General features: G+C 41.0%; 1 protein-coding gene across 21 annotated transcripts in view; it reads right to left on the bottom strand.

The window, feature by feature from the left end:
* Grip1 (glutamate receptor interacting protein 1) overlaps positions 1–17,049 on the bottom strand; it is a 648,195-nt gene that overhangs the window by 145,930 nt on the left and 485,216 nt on the right. For all 21 annotated transcript variants that reach the window (XR_004112745.1, XR_004112746.1, XM_031349335.1 and 18 more), the window contains 4 exons: positions 14,502–14,637; positions 13,102–13,247; positions 6,312–6,395; positions 1,683–1,758 (listed from right to left, as the gene is read on the bottom strand). Coding sequence is in view for 19 of the 21 variants with exons in the window: in XM_031349335.1 (XP_031205195.1) it covers positions 1,683–1,758; positions 6,312–6,395; positions 13,102–13,247; positions 14,502–14,637 (442 nt within the window). In the remaining 2 variants the exon portion in view is untranslated. The remainder of the gene's footprint in view (positions 1–1,682; positions 1,759–6,311; positions 6,396–13,101; positions 13,248–14,501; positions 14,638–17,049) is intronic.

Raw genomic sequence — 17,049 nt, 5'->3', positions numbered from 1 at the left:
AAAAAAAAAAAAAAAAAAAAAAAGAAAAAGAAAAAGAAAAAAAGAAGAAAAGAAAAAAAACTAAAACAAACCCCTGTTCCTCTCCACTCCCTCTGCTCACTATCCCACCCCCTCCTGTTTACTGGCCCTGGCATTCCCCTACACTGGGGTATAGAACCTTCATAGGGCCAAGGTTCTCTCCTCCCACTGATGACCGACTTGGCCATCCTCTGCCATACACATGCTGCTGGAGCCATGAGTCCCCCGATGTGTACTCTTTGGTTGGAGTTTTAGTCCCTGGGAGCTTTGAGGGTATTAGTTAGTTCATATTGTTGTTCGTCCTAAGGGGCTGCAAACCTTTCAGCTCCTCAGGTCCTTTCTCTAGCTCCTTCATTGGGGACCTTGTACTCAGTCCAATAGATGGCTATGAGCCTCTACTTATGCATTAGTCAGGTACTGTCAGAGCCTCTCAGGAGACAGCTATATCAGGCTCCGGTCAGCCAGCACTTGCTGGCATCTACAATAGTGTCTGGATTTGATAATTGAATATGGGAAGGATTCCCAGGTGGAGCAATCTCTGACTCCAGAGAAACAAATAACCCTATTAAAAATGGGGTACAGAGCTAAACAAAGAATTCTCAACTGATGACTACCAAATGACTGAGAAGCACCTAAAGAAATGTTCAACATCCTTAGTCATCAGGGAAATGCAAATCAAAACAACCCTGAGATTCCACCTCACACCAGTCAGAATGGCTAGGATAAAAAACTCAGGTGACAGCAGATGCTGGAGAGGTTGTGGAGAAAGAGGAACACTCCTTCATTGTAGGTGGAATTGCAAGCTGGTACAACTGGAAATCAGTTTGGTGGTTCCTCTGGAAATTGGACATAGTACTACTATCAGAGGACCCAGCTATACCACTCCTGGGCATATACCCAGAAGATACTCCAACATGTAATAAGGACACATGCTCCACTATGTTCATAGCAGCCTTATTTATAATAGCCAGAAACTGGAAACAACCCAGATGTCCCTCAACAGAGGAATGGATACAGAAAATGTGGTATATCTACACAGTGGAGTACTACTCAGCTATTAAAAACAATGAATTTATGAAATTCTTAGGGAAATGGATGAACCTGGAGAATATCATCCTGAGTGAGGTAACCCAATCACAAAAGAACACACATGGTATGCATTCTCTGATAAGTGGATATTAGCCTAGAAGATCAGAATATACAAAGTACAAACCACAAACCATAAGAAACTCAAGAAGAAGGAAGACCAAAGTGTGGATACTTAGTTCCTTCATAAAAGGGGGAACAAAATACCCATGGAAGGAGTTGTAGAGATTAACTATGGAGCAGAGACTAAAGGAAGGACAATTCAGAGACTGCTCCACCTGGAAATCCTTCCCATATTCAATCATCAAGCCTGGTGCTTTACATAAGTTCTTCTGCAGAGTCAGGCTAGACAGACCTGAGAGGCAGCCAGTGTTGTCTGTATCTACAGTGGGGGGAACAGAGCTCAGACCCAAGCACTTACCATGGAGGAAGCACAGGACAGGTAGAGACTGGAGGCAAACCCTTATTTTCTCTGTGGCCACAGCTCCAACTCTTTGAGCTTTTATATTTTCACATACTTACTTGATATCTAGCTGCTACTATGAGATGTAACAATGATGCAGAAAGATGAAGTTTACCTGTCAGCAGGCCCTCCAGGACGAACACAGGTTATCACAACCGGACGGGACTTGTTTCTATCATCATGTGCTCCCCCTAGTTAAGAAAGAAAGAAAGAAAGAAAGAAAGAAAGAAAGAAAGAAAGAAAGAAAGAAAGAAAGGCTGCTTAAAACTACTCTCATTGTTGCTTTTTTAAAAGAATCACTTACAAAGTGCCAGCTAAGACGTTGCAGTGTATTTGTGGATATATGGAGGAGAACATGCAGCTTTCTCTCTGGAACGTAAAACCATTAAAAGGCGTATTTATTTTAGGTAAAATGTTTCTGAAGTCACTACCTCTCCACCTCGCAATAAATATTAGGAGTTATTAGGGTGGTATAGGACATTTGGCAATGGGAATGGCATGGGATTCACTAATTAAAACTACTGGTCCAATGAGAACATTTGCCTGTCATAAACAATGGACAGGTATGAGGACCATATGCTGAGCTTGGGCCATGATATACACGAGGAAGCAGGTCTCTTACCATGTATATTAGAAGAGACTCAAGAAAAGGGCCAAGTCAGGAAGAAAAAAAGGGAGGGAGGGAAGAAGGAAGGAAGGAAGGAAGGAAGGAAGGAAGGAAGGAAGGAAGGAAGGAAGGAAGGAAAAAAAGTGTGGTACCCACTTGTAATTTCAGAACTTGGGAGGCTAAAGCAGGAGGAATCCTAAGTATGGAGTTGGCCCGGTCTATGGGCTATGTAGCAAGTTCCAGGCTTGCCCTGACTATAGAAGATGATCCTGCCTAGAAGAATCCTAAGTGGCTTATAAATGGCCACTATCAAAATTATAGTGTTCAAAATATTAGGAGCAGATTTGGCCTAGTTTCCCCTACTGATGGCCAATGGGAATTTAAATTTTGCATAAGGAAAATTTCTGTAGAGGCGTTTGTAAAATTGTAGTGTAGAGCTTTGGATAGAAGTTAATCCATTGGAAGTTTCCTTTTTGATCTAGGACCAGTTTATACAACTTCCTTCACCTGTGCTCCCAGCCTGTGCTTGTGGTCCCCAGTAATGGAGCCCTTACGAGGTCTGAGGCAATCCACTCCACATCTGGACAAGGCAGAGTTTACAACATTTTCCTAATGGTCAACTGATGCCATCCAAATCATGCCTTGGTCCTCATTACATAGACTAGACTACTAGCACATAAAAATATTATGTCTGCTTTCCTCAGACAAGTTTTCCTCAAAGCTGAAAATGGTGGTTCTAGCCCACTAGGCTCCTTTATCTAAGGCTGAATATTTCCTATTCTTCTATTCTTCACGTGACCTGAGTTCCTTATGTATTGTCATCCTGGGAGATCTCATGGGCAGTCTCTAGCTTCCCAGTATCTGATAAATATAAAGGCCATCATCATCTCTTTTCAATGAGTGTGTGGTATAACAGACTGTAATATCCGAAACTTGGCACAGGGGAGGTGAATGAAAGGAATTCATTGGAGAGAAATATTAAGAAGCATTTTGGTTGTTCTTGTTTGTTTTCTTGCTTTTCTGAAAAATATCCCTAAAAGGTACATTTGCTTTTCTATGACAGAACGGATTTAGAAAAGGATGCATGTTGAAACCAGCAAGAAACTTTCCTACGATTTTCTCGAATCCACATTTAAATACACTAAATGCTTGCTACTTGTTTTCCAAACTCCTTGATAGCTGACATTTCATCATCATTGAAATAATCCACTAAGTTTATCACTCACTTAGGTTTTAGGAGTCTGGACTTAAAATGTAAAGTAGGCAACTCAGACCAGCGATATTCCCTGGTTATGGCGACACACATTAGCATCCTTTGAGATACTTTTAAAAACATCAGTATCTGGGCTGGAAACAGAGCTCAGCATAGAGGAGCTTAGAATGCAAGAGACCTCAAGTTCAATATTTAGCCCCAGAGAAGCCAGCCAATGCCAGGATCATAGCAGAGAAAACCATATGAACAACAAGCCTATGTGTCTTAATGAGCAGGCCCCTTCACAGCTTTAAACTTGGGAATGTCTCCGTTGTAAAAAGCAGGCTCAGTGACACAGTCCTCTTTAAAAGTAGATTTTGTTTTTTAAATTGTCTTAAACCTTTAAGTTATTTAAGTTTGTACATGTGTGGATAGGCCAGAGGATAACGTCCAAGAGTCAATTCTTTCTTTTTACCATGTTCCTGAGGTTCCAGGGATCAAAGTCAGGTCATGAGGCTTGGTGACAAGTACCATTGCCCATTGAGCCAACAGGCTTCCTCAGAGACTCAGAGAATGTTCTTTCATTTTTCATCATCAATGAACTGTCTAAAGTGGGACACTCTTTGTTCTGTGGGTCCCACTCTTTGTTCTATGGGGAGAATTTTCTAGTCTTTCTGGAACTTTCTGGAATTTTCTAGGCTTTTTCAAGCATTAGAAACAGAATTCTATGGATTGCTACAAAATTGCATGAGAACAGGTGAGCAAGAAACCCTCCAGCACTAAAGGGACACGCTCAGTCTGCAGTATCCATTTCCTTCATGATTTATTAGTATGCCCACTGATCCAAATTGAGTTAAAAATTGCAGCTATGTCAAAAATATCAGATGTGCTACTATTTATCCGTCATAGTGTCTCACCAGAATTAGCCACTGACCCTTAATGGATGGGTTGAGGAGAGCAGAGAAATTTTATAGAGGTGGGCTTTAAGCTAATTTAAAAATGTAAATCTGCAAACCTTTATGTCTAACAAGTGAACCAAGGCAATTTGTAAAGTCTATACAAATGTAGCAGTCACTGGCTAAAACTGGATCTTTACTATGGAGAGTTTAAAACAGAATAGCACCTATAATCACACAAATTCAATAGAAGAACATTAAATGAATCATTCACTCCTTTCCTGTATGATGTGCCTCCCATGTATCAGCTAGTATTTCAGCCTCATAAACTTTTGAAATTCCTGAAAATTGTTAAGGGGATATTTTGGTAAGATTACACCATCACTGGCCTGGAGATAGGTGTAGAATTCAGTTGTGTATTGCCGCTTTATTTTGTAATAAGAAATTGTTATTGGCTTAAGTCTCACATTAGCAGTTTGATTGGTTATTGATTAACTGGATAGTAATTAGTCATGAATATGTATGGCAGAAGTAGTCTTCGATGCTGTTTTTTCAACAATTAGAATTTTTGCATGTGTTTCGAAAGCACTTCTCTTAAGGTGAAACTGCCAAAGAGAATTTATATATATCATATTTCAGCCTAAATATCTTATAGGGAGAGTTTTTTTTTACTATATTTATCTAATTATTTTTAAAAGAAATTTAAGAATGGTTAATAACCAGACCTTGGAGCCCATCATGAGTTTGAAACATAGGTGTTGGCCAGAGAAATTTCATAACCAGAAAAATGTCATAACTGAGGAGCCAGTACACATGATGAATTCCTAGTTTATCTGCCAAGCCAGCACACACAAAGAATTGCTAGTTTATCTTCTGCTTTGCTCAGTTGGCAGAAGCTACCAGCATGTGTCTTAAATTCATTGATCTTAATTCCTTGAGGTGGGGCACTGTCTTATGAAACCAAAGTACTTACTGCCATTCTGATGTGTGGATGTGTGCTTAGTAAATATTTTATTGAGAGATGGGTTTGCTAAATGACTGGTCCAAATTAGAATTGAACATTCAGGTGCTGGAGAGATGGCTCAGCAGTTAAGAGCAATGACTCCTCTTCCAGAGGTCCTGAGTTCAATTCCCAGCAACCACATGGTAGCTCACAACCATCTGTAATGGGATCTGATGACCTCCTCTGGCGAGCATGAAGATAGCATACTCATACACATAAAATAAATAAATTAATAAATATTTAAAAAAAGAATTGAACATTCAGAGTTCAGCTATAAAGAAAAGCTTGTCCAAGTGAACACAGTTGTTTTAGTGATTAAGATGAGCAGTTAATATTAGTTTAAACTTTATAAGACATTTGGACAGGAATTTTCCTCTTGTAAAGTACAAAATGTTATAGACAACAATAATATCAACAAAAAACAAATCCCCCCAAAAGTGTAATGTTAAAATTTCTGATGCATTCATAATTATTGAATCTCATTATCACACTATGGATTGAGAACTGCTAATGTTGCAATAGTCTTTCAGGGGTGAAATCACTTATAAGAAAAACAAAATCATAAAAACCCAGAGTCACAGTCCAGAATTAATGAAGTAACTTGAACTCTTTAGCATCAAGGCCATCCTGTAATGAGATAGTTGAGAGGACACAGTTGGGTGTCCCAAGGACTAGGTTATCTTTGACCTGTTTTTTAGAAAGCATCTGCAATAAAATTCACTCCCAAAGAAAGTAATGTAAACAAAAGTTGCTTAATCCTCCTATATTAAATCAAGCCAACTCTATCAACATTTTTGATCCAGAATTGCAGGCCAGTTACAAAGACAAAAGAACATTGGAAAGTGCTAAGTCAGTGGGGTCACTGGGGACTGACCAGATCTTCTGGCTGCCTGCTCTGTATTACTGGGCTAAAACAAAGCCAATCATTTGGAATTCATTTGATGCTTCTTCATTGTCTTATTTGTTTAAAGATAGTTTCTCCCCTGTAAACATCAGGTTTTAAGGGTGCCTTCTGTATCTCCCCATGGTTTTCAGCCTCCGCCTACCTCGGATGACAAAACCAAAGGTGTTGCCTTCTTTGTGCAGAGTGACCTCCACTGTTCGGAACATGACACTCGATCCTTGTACAGCTGTGTAGGGAATGAGATGGGGAATCATGAGTCTGAGGCTGTAATAACATTTCTATTGTAATTCTTTCAATGTGACATAATAGGCCTGCAAGTTATGTTGCAAATAATTTATTTTGAAGAAAAGAGCAATAATTCTAATGAAGTCTCAGAGGGAAAAAAAGAATTGTAATGGTGTTCAGAGACTATAAGTAGTTATCCATATAAATGACCCATATTGCTCCAAGTAGAAGCAAACTTCATAGCTAATTCCTTCCCTTCTGGATAGACACACTCTAGATAGGGGGTGATGTTTATATTGCTTAAACTCTACAGTGCGAGCAAGGCAATTTTCAATAAATAGAAACATTTTCCTTGGTGAAATACAAAGGCATTATGACTTCTGCCAAGCTTATGAAATAATTTATGCCTTCATGTTTAGTTTTGAAGCTGGAGTACGAGGCAAACTCATTCCTCCTGGATTACAATCAATGGATTGCTTGATGCAAATAGATGTTCTGACACATAGGCAGCTGTTCGACAAAGTTGCCAGCAGCCCAAGTGCGATGCGGAGAGCTAATGGAACCCTAAGTACATTCACACTGTGTCGACAAAGACGACATAGATCTGCTTAAGCTCTTTTGTTATCATGGCATTCTGTGGCTTGCCTTTGATTGCTCTCATTTCACAAGATAAAACTGTACTGCCAAGTTGAATTGTCTAATTACATTGAACAACATATACAAGTATACTTCATGTTAAGGCATAGCCCCTAAAATACTCCGTGAAACTGCTTTTGGGACAAAGTGAGTGACTTTGATTGTTTAATACACTATAGCTACATGAAAAAAAAAACTCACCAATTGGGTATTTTAACATAAGGGGTTTGGGGGATAATGTCATTGTTGCACAGAAGAGAACTTGTATGCTGTACAGAAGTAGGGCTTTCAATCTCTTACAACACTGTACAAGGGAAGCTGGGAAAAGTGGCACATGCTTATAATCACAGCACTTGGGAGGCTGAGGCAGGAGAATTGTCACAGAGAGGGTGGAAGGGCAATCTGGGCTACATAGTGAGATCCTATGTCAAAAAGGTATAATGATGTCTATAGTCAAATTCTCAGTAACACATTTTATACCGTTACTTGATCTTAACATGTTTCTTACATAAAACTCTTAAGAGGAAACCCATGACTCATATGATGCTTGAGAGACATTGTGTTGGCTTTACGGAGATATGGAACATACACACTGTATATTTTATTCTTACTTTCTGTGCAGTGTCCAATGAATGATGTGAGCTATTTGGTACTTCATTATAAAATAAGCCTGTGCCACATGCTTTTACCCAAACCCAGGCTACTGTGAATGGTATAAGTGCATTTCAGGTGGGTCAGGCTGAGATGTTCAGTGGGGTTGGTTTATAAAATCATTCTGACTTCACAACCATTTCAACTCTAGATTGGTTTCTTGAGACATAACTCCATGCAAACTCAAGGAACATCTGCATGTAGACATTTTTAAAGAACCAATAAAAATTACTCTTTGTGTGCCATTTGTACAACTAGCTACTGGCTTAAATGAAGCATTAAGTGTTGTTAATTTTAATTATCAGAAACACTAAACCCTCAAAGGGATCTTATAGGAACAAGTGTGAAAGCTACATCTTCAAACTCACAGAATCAGAGCGGTACATGAAGCTGATATGCAGACTACCAGGCTGGGGCATAAAGGACAGGAAAAACCAGGATATGCTGAGAAGCAGCACAAACGTCCAGTTGAACAAATGTTTGCTATGTGGCTGATTTAATTGAATGTCACCTCCTGGCTATCATGGGACTCCCAGTTTACTCTAATCAACTAGGAGCAGTGTACACAAACAGACCAAAGAATTGAGGGATAGTTTTAATTAAATGAAGAACAAAATTGGGCTCAAGCTAAATGATTTCTTATTTCCATGATCCAGCAAGCCATTTGAAGAATTCAACATTTTCACTTTAAGGGTGAGGAAGGCAAAGACATGGAGAGAAATAACTGATGGACAACCTACTCTGTGCCCAGAACTCAGTAAAGTGGTTTGCAAATATTAGTTTATTTAATCATTAAATCATCTTTCAATTATACACAACCAAATTCCAGCTCTGGGCCACCTGTGCTCATTGGCTGGATATCTGTTCTGGGAATGTGAAGTACTAGAATTTTAATTTTGTTTTGGCTTTCTATAGCTGACCACAGAATTCTTAGAGTCAAATTTGGTCCATATGAAGACTTTGGGACTACCCATAGCTTCAGATTACCCTCAGGCTACTCCCTATCATTTGCAATGGTAAGTGTTATTGCTGGCAACATTTTAACATAACTAACAAACCACGTTGGATCTTTACAGCTTTTATTCTCACTATTGGCCCTTGCTGATTTTGTTTTTCACACTCAGTATCAGCATCCTTGCAATGACCATGGGAATGTGACTCATTATTCCAGAGACATGTAATAAAGGCACTTAGCCAAAGGATCACAGGGCCAGGTAAAAGGTTTCCTTGATACTGGGATTCCTTGTTTCTATCTGTGAATTTTCATGTGTTTTGGTAAAGCTGCTTTATTGTAGTTGATGTGATTGCTCCAAGCCAAACACTCTGCCCCTCCTCCCTATCACCACCTCTACAGGAGAACAGAAGTTGAATTGTTTCCCACTTTATCCTGTCCCTTGCCCACACGTATGGCTGTGTCCCTATGGGACTAGTGGACAAAATCAGAGGCTAGAAATGTGCTCAAGTGGGTGGGGCTATCTTCTTTCCTGCTACCACAGGGGGGCTCTGTAGAGCACTCTCCTGTAGACTCTACCCCAGAAAGAACTGCATGGAGAAATCTTCAAAGGCCCCTGCTTCTCCTTCCACACTCCCACCAATGTGACCACGGGGTCCGAACAAGATGGCCCCAGAGTGACTTGCTTTCACACACACATCTGAGCCAAGGAAGGATCCCTTCTGTGGACAGCTGGTCTGACTCAGCTCATGATGTAACAGGCACTAAGCAGACCTGGCAGCTTTCTCTTTTTAATTATTAAATAGGGAAAATCTGTAGCTCTGAAGTCTAAGTGGAAGAACTATTTAAGTAAATAAAATGTCCCCAAATTACATTCTAATTTCTTATGCTGATGATAAAATGTTAAGTGTCAATTGAAAATGGCCCAGAATTAGTTAGCATTTCGAAACTCCACTAGGTTTCTGTGGACAGAGAGTTTGAAGGCACTTTGTGGATCAATGTTTAATGCATAAATGCCTGAGATACATTTTGCTTATATCCTCTCCAAGTGGTTCTGAGAGTAGTTTCAGAATTTTCCCGTTAAATTGAAGTATGGAACACAAGGCAACTAAGTACTTCATTTCCATAAAGAAATGGAATCTTAGGAAAGATAAATGGATTGCCCAAGGTCAAACTTTCCCTCCCTCCCTCTCCCCCTTTACACACACACACACACACACACACACACACACACACACACACACACTATGTATTTTCATATACACACACTTCCTTTCCAGCTTTTTCTGATCTCACAAACAGCTGAGACCTGGAGTGTGGGTGCTGATGTGAGGGAAATGGCAGACAACAGCTTGAGTAGGCTTCTGGTAGCTGCTGAGATGGCCTGGTTAGTTTTCTTGCTCTAAGTATGAGAATAGCTTGTTAATGCCTTCCACCTTTCTGAACTTCCAGGACTTAATAATTTCCCCAACATAAGAAAAATAGAGATCATCCTTGGCAGATTGGCCTCTTCCAGCTGAATTGTATCATGAAAGATATGTACGTTGCTGTTTAAAAGCATATTTTCTCTTTTCCTGTCAGCTTTATTGCAAGGAGAAGACAAATCTATTTAAGTGCCGAGTCTCAATAGACTTAACTCCTAAACATGTCTGATCCCAGCTCTCTCCTCTTTAACTCTAAAGATGCTGGGGTCCACAGACATCATCTCTCTTGAAAAGCAGTAACAGCCTCAGGCAAGTAGGTTTGTATAGTCTCCTGATAGTTTCTAAAATGATACCTTGAAACACTGTGATCTGACCACGCAGTTTTAAAAGCATGCAACCATTCACCATGCATATCTTCCATGGGACCTAATCATCTGATTTCTTTTGCCTTGCAGACTACATCCCTATCCTGGGTCTTCTTGTCTTTACTCTGTGCTCCAACAAGCCCATCTATAGCCCAGCCTATGCAGGCCATGGTATCCTCCTAATCCCTTGCTGGACCCTCTGCCCTTACCGTTCCTTTTCCTATTCAATCTATCCTATTCCTTCCCATTCTCCCCCAAGTCCCCAGCTCTGAGTCATGCATGAGCTGGACAAATCTCCACTCTGGGCCTTATGCTAAACTCTATTGTGCATTCCATTAGGAAGGGAATGTGTTTTACTGATACACACACCAGGTGGAAGGTCAACATATAAATGGGAGTCACATCTCTATAGAGCTGGTTTTCTTAACTCTTGGCCAATGCTTTGAGATAATGATTTAAAGGCAAATTGACTTTTCATAACGTTAAAGAAACCATGGCGCCTTATAATGGTAATGCTAATAATGGCTAATATTTGCCAAGTATGTAACAGTGGCCTAAGTATGTGATCATACTACTGAATTCCTACAGGGTACACCCAGCAATGATTATAGCCATTTACAGGTGGGCAATCCAAGGCTCCGAGAACTTAACAAAGCCCAGGTGTTTTAATCTGGTCCCTGAGTGTCAAATACCTTCTGTATTACCACAACCTCAGTTTCCATCAAAATAGCTTGCTCATGCTGCTTTTCTTAATATTTCTGTGTAGATGGTAAACAAAGACTCAAATGGAATATTCAAACAATCTTTCCCAGCGAGTCAGCCCTCCCTGTAATCTTGCCTACCTCCATTAATGGCAACTTTGTCATTGCAGTTGCTCAGGCTCAAAACCTTGGTGTGACCCTTGACTCTCTCTTTGCACAGCCTGCCTCGGGTTCGGTAGGAAACCCTCATCCACACGGTTTCTTACCCCGATCATGGTAGTAGTCTCCCACTTTGCTTCCCTACCTTTATTTCTGCCCATTGTTTCTGTCTTCAGCCCAGCAGCCACAGAGCATTTGGAAATGCAAGACCGTGATTGAGGCCAGGGTTCTGGAATCAGTCAGAGCACAGCGAAAGGTCCTCCCAGTGGCTCACAAGATCACTCCACCCCTTACATTTCTGACCTTATCTCTTAATTCTCTCCTGCTTATTCTATTCTAGCCACACTGGCCTTGAAGCTTCTAGAACAACCACAGGTATTGTCTTGCTCTCTGCTCTTATCACTGACTGGTTTAGCTGCCTGGAGCTTTTCCATCAGAAGTTCATATAACTGCCTCCTTCACTGCCTTCTAGCTCTGGATCCGTGTCGCCTTCTCTAAGACTGTTCCTAATGTCCTTATTAATACTGTGATCTGGTCCCTATGCTAGTGCACCCCACTCATTATTTCTGATTTACTTCCCTCGCATTTTCCCTGTCTCTATGGATGTGGCATAGTTATCATGGTTTTTGCTAAATACTACCTTATGCTTGCAGATAGCAATCTCCACTGATGTGCCCCGTGCTCCTAGAACACAGTCATGGCCAGAGCAGATTAAATAATTATCAGCTCATTACACAACATGGATTATCACCAACTATTTATAATAATTTAAGTTCTCATTGGTAGGAGGAAGTAAAGAGGGGCACATCCCTGGGAACAGCCCATCAGAGGAGATGAGAAGTTTGAGCATAGCTCAAATGAAAGGTGGCCACAACACACAGCAGAACCATACTCCAGGAGAAGAACGAATGGCCTTTGGAGGCAGACAGCCTGGGTTTAAATGCTCTGTGTCTTACTGATTTGAGAAAGCCTTGCCTTACACCTCAACTAATGAGAAAAACAATTATATATGTCTGTCTTGTAGTTTTTACTGGTTGATATCTCTATGATCTATTGATCTATATACATATATTGATCTATCTATCTATCTATCTATCTATCTATCTATCTATCTATCTATCTCTAAAAGATTTATTAAGAATTTGTAGAATACCAGGCAGCGTTCTAATGTTTGACAAATAGTCACCTCTCATGGCAACCAATGATCTACCATTTGCAGATGGTAACACTGAGACATGGAGCTTAAGCAGCTTTTTCAAAGACATGTAGCAAATACAAGTAAAGCTGGTCTTTGAGCCCATCAAGCCTGATATTAAAGTTCCCTTCTGATCTGTCCCCATGTGAACAAATGTCAATGCTGTTATAACGCCAGGCATTTAGTATGTTCTCAACATTTGTCTGTTGCACTTGTTACTATTTTATTAATAATAATTAGATGTGATATTAATTATTTTTTTATGAGCATATCCACTGTAGAGTCAATATAAAACATGTAAAACTTTTCTTAAATCTAAGCACAATATTTAGATAGTGCTGAAGGCATGGGCTTTTAAAATTATATTGTTTATTGAAATAGCTTAAATGACAAAAATGTTCACAGATCACTTCAACAGAACGTGACTCGCCATAACTTCAGTGCTGACTGAGCGTTTTTTCGGTTTCCTCTGAAGAGACTCCATGTCTCCCATTTCACGATACTTTGAAATGTGAAGCAACTGCTCCCCCTCTGCTGTAGCAACACTGATGACACAGAAAGGGAGGCCTGTAGCATAGGATGCTGCACCAGGCAGCCATCCCTCTCTTGGCTCTCATTACTTACAGACCGGTGGAAGCTCATACTCGACCTCCAGGACCACTCTTTCCCCCACATTTTTCAGCAGGCTGATGATCTCATCGTGACGGAATTTGGCCAGGTTGATCCCATTCACTGCTTTGATGTAGTCGCCCACATCCAGCTGGTCACTTCTGCAAAACAAACCATGTCACTACAGCGGACACATCCTTCCCAAAGGCCACTTGACTATCCCTTCTCGTGTTCCCTCATCTAGACTAATAAGTCAACATAGCAAACACCCTGCTACTTAGGCTGAGACTGGACCCTATAGGAAGGAGCATGTCTGAGTCTGGGTGGGATATGGTGGGGGTGGGGCTAGCCTACTCACCCTGCCTGTTACATTTTGGCACTTCTGCCTTTGGTGTGCTACTATCTCTGACTGTCCTTCAAACATTTTACCTCTTTTGTATTTAATACAACACACACATACACACACACACACACACACACACACACACACACACACACACATGCTACTTGCCCCCAGGGTTGCTTCTCTAGGGAAGGACCCTGATCCTGGATACTTCAACCCCCTCCCCTTTTCCCTCTGATTTTCTTTTGCCTGACTTTTGGACATTTCATAGCCTTTAATGTCCTTATTGGAAGTGGGACCAGAGTCAGAGCCAAGGAAATTAGTCAGCATATTTTGTTTCTTATTGTCTGCTTTAAAACATTTTGAATTGTCCATTACTGAACAGGACTGATAAGAATATTGGGGAAGAAGAAATTACAGAGAAAGCCTTGAATTTCAGTATCATTACCACCCCCCTTCACAGAGCTCCTACTCTTCTGGGCTTTACTAGACAGGCTTCTGAACCAAGAACAGGCAGTGGGGCCAGTGAGGGAGGAAAAATATGTCACTGGACACGTGGACAAAGTGTGAACTTCCTGCTCTGGATGCCCCCCCCCCCCCCGGGAGACCTCTTAGGTGCTGGTAGGAAGGAAATCCATTAGAAAAGGAAACATTTTCCCTGGACACTTGAAGTTGAGCCTCCTGGTCTTCCTCAATTGCCTGTTCACATCTCAGGGGGCGTTTGCTCCGCACTGAGTAGATCTAAACGTCACCTTCCCATGGCAGTCCCATTTGCTAACGAGAGGAGCAGACAGACCTCAAGCAATCCTGTAGGGATTAAACTCATGAGAGCAGGGCTGCTCCTGAGATGACACAAAACTCCTCAGCAGCTTCAGCCCAGAGCAGCCAAGCCACTGGCACATCAGGGGAATGGTTTCTGAAGCACACATACTATGCTTCTGCAGGGGAGATGCTGCTGCGCAGAGCACAGCTGTCATTTATTTATCAGTCACCTTTTCTGATAAGCTCTAATTTTCTGAATTAATTATACTCTTGTTCCTTTTTTTCCCCCGTTTCCCCATGAGGCAGTTACCTGGCAGCAATTCCTCCCTGCCGCAGGTTGGACACTCTTGGCTTGCCATCTTTATCAATGCCTCCAGATACCGTCAGGCCAAGGGTGGTTCCCTCCTTCTTCATCAGCTCCACCACAGTGGAGCCCTTGAATTCCTCTGTAAAAGAGAAGCATTCAGCCCATTAAATGAAAGCTGGTCCAGAGCAGCTGGCTATGTGGCGAAGTGACTCCACTCCCTGCATTTCCCCGACTTTTTCGTTGATGAGAAAAGACCTCAGCTTTTGTAATTGCAGCATCTCATGAAGTTGGGAGGGCAGACAGTGCTGAGTGCAAACAGTGCGGAGAAAGGTGGTCTAGGTAGGAGAGGTGATTAAACCAACGCCAGTGGACTGGTCCACTCTGACATCACAATCAATAGTCCTAATCCTCTTAGATATCAATGATGATGTTCCCCCTGGGGTTCCTGCCACTCTCTAGAGACTTTATTTTCTATTCTTGTAACTCAAAACACAACAGGACATTGCCAGGCAAGGAAGAGCAGACATCTAAATAATCATGCAAATGGTGTAATAAACACGGCAGCCAACTCACTGTCCACTGGGCATCCCAACTTAGGGCGCTAACTGCCAGAAGAGTGTTCTCCATAGGTACTGTCAGCACTGGTTTATTCTTAAAAGTCAAAGCACCATGGCTCAGGTGACAGGTCCTATTGTTTCCTGAACAATACGTCACAGCACAGTGAGGGAGTGTTGGCCATCAGGCTTTGGGGGGTAACTGCTATAAAACGTTCCCTATCAAGGTGATGCAATTACCAAAGCTCACCAATCTGTGGGAATAACGCCTACACACTAACCAGGAACTCATATTTTAGCCAGGTAGAAAGTAAAATGACTTTGAAAATACACCTCTTTTTAGGGAATAAAAACAAGAGGGTCAATATTTACTCTGCAGAGGGTTAACAATGATAATGTTTGTGTTAGAGGTTCCTGCCATGTTATTTTTTCCTGTTACACAGGTACTTGTTGGATGGGGATAGGGGACCATATGGTTTTCCAATTTGTACTGGTCAGGTTATTGGTTTTAGTCAGTTATTTAGTTATTAGTAGTCATGAACTTCTAGGACACCAAGCATACCTTAAAGAAACAAGAATATTCTTGTTTTTGTTAAGCCACAGATTTTCTTAAAAAACAGATCGTCTATACTCTTTTTCCATTTTTCTTAATTACACATAATAGTTAATTATTTTCAAAAATCTCTATGCATGTTTATTATACAGATGCTTAAGCCATCAATAACAGATTATCACACCAAGATAGTAAAACAAATCATGTTAAGTGAAGAAATAGTATCTCATTTGGTCATGTGCAGAACCAATTACTTAGTGAAAGAAAATGAAAGGCACAAAGATACTAATTTCTTCAGGGATATTGATGTTATCCTAGTCAGTGGTGTCAGGATTTCCAGGGCCAATGATGTAATACCCCAGCATGTCAATCAAGAAGCCAGCATTTCCAAGTGGCTGTGTTGTGTACTATTCTTTAAAGAGTGCAGTGAAGAAGCAATGAGTTTGTACTAATGTCAGCATTACGCATAACATTTTGTCTGAAGGCTCAGGTAAGGACTGAGACTCAAAAAGAAAAGGTCAGGCCAGTGCCATGAAAGTTCCAGGCCTTTTACATTATTTCCCAGAAACACCTGTACTTAAGTCCATTAGTATTTGCTCGTCATTTGTGCCCCCTTAAAACAAAACAACCACTAAGACCAGCCATTGACACTGATGTGGGCCCGGCAATGCTGGTGATATCAACTTAGGAAATAACCCAAATCTCTGTTGGTAGAAATGTAGGTTTCAGGGCAGTGGTGGTGCACGCCTTTAATCCCAGCACTTGGGAGGCAGAAGCAGGTGGATTTCTGAGTTCGAGACCAGCCTGGTCAACAAAGTAGGTTCCAGGACAGCCAAGCTACACAGAGAAACCCTGTCTTGAACTAAACAACAACAACAACAACAACAACAACAACAAACCAGCCAGGTTTCGGTGTTTAAAAGTTAATGGTTGACCATGATGATGCAGTAGATGGGGTTTATCTGCAGCACAGACATGTAAGAGTGCCTAGACTGTCTGGCTGACAACAAACAAACAAACAAACAAACAAAACACTCATTGAATGTTTTTAAAATATGCGATATCTCATTTAGACCTTTAAAATTAGACATACAATTAATACATATTAATTCTTTGAGAATTTCATACCATATAATTTGATCCTATTGATCTTCCCCTGTCCTTTCTCTTTACCATTCCCCAGATCAGCACCTCCTTCCCAACAACTTTATTTCGTCTTTTTTTTTTCTTTTTAAGTAAACACTAAATTCACTTTGTGTTTTGCAAGTACTCAAGGGTGTGGCGTTATCCACTGGAGCTTGGTTAGGCTGTAATGGGGCACACTCTTAAAGAACACTGACTCGACCTTCCAAAGCAGCCGCCACCTGTCAATGGCTCCTCAGTCTGGGGTAGGTGATCATGTGCCTTTCCCTTCTTCATGCTGAAATGTTGACTGGCTTAATTC

This window comes from Mastomys coucha, unplaced genomic scaffold, assembly GCF_008632895.1.
Source record: "Mastomys coucha isolate ucsf_1 unplaced genomic scaffold, UCSF_Mcou_1 pScaffold4, whole genome shotgun sequence".
NCBI classification, from domain to species: Eukaryota; Metazoa; Chordata; class Mammalia; order Rodentia; family Muridae; genus Mastomys; species Mastomys coucha.
This window is presented reverse-complemented; position numbering and strand designations above follow the sequence as displayed.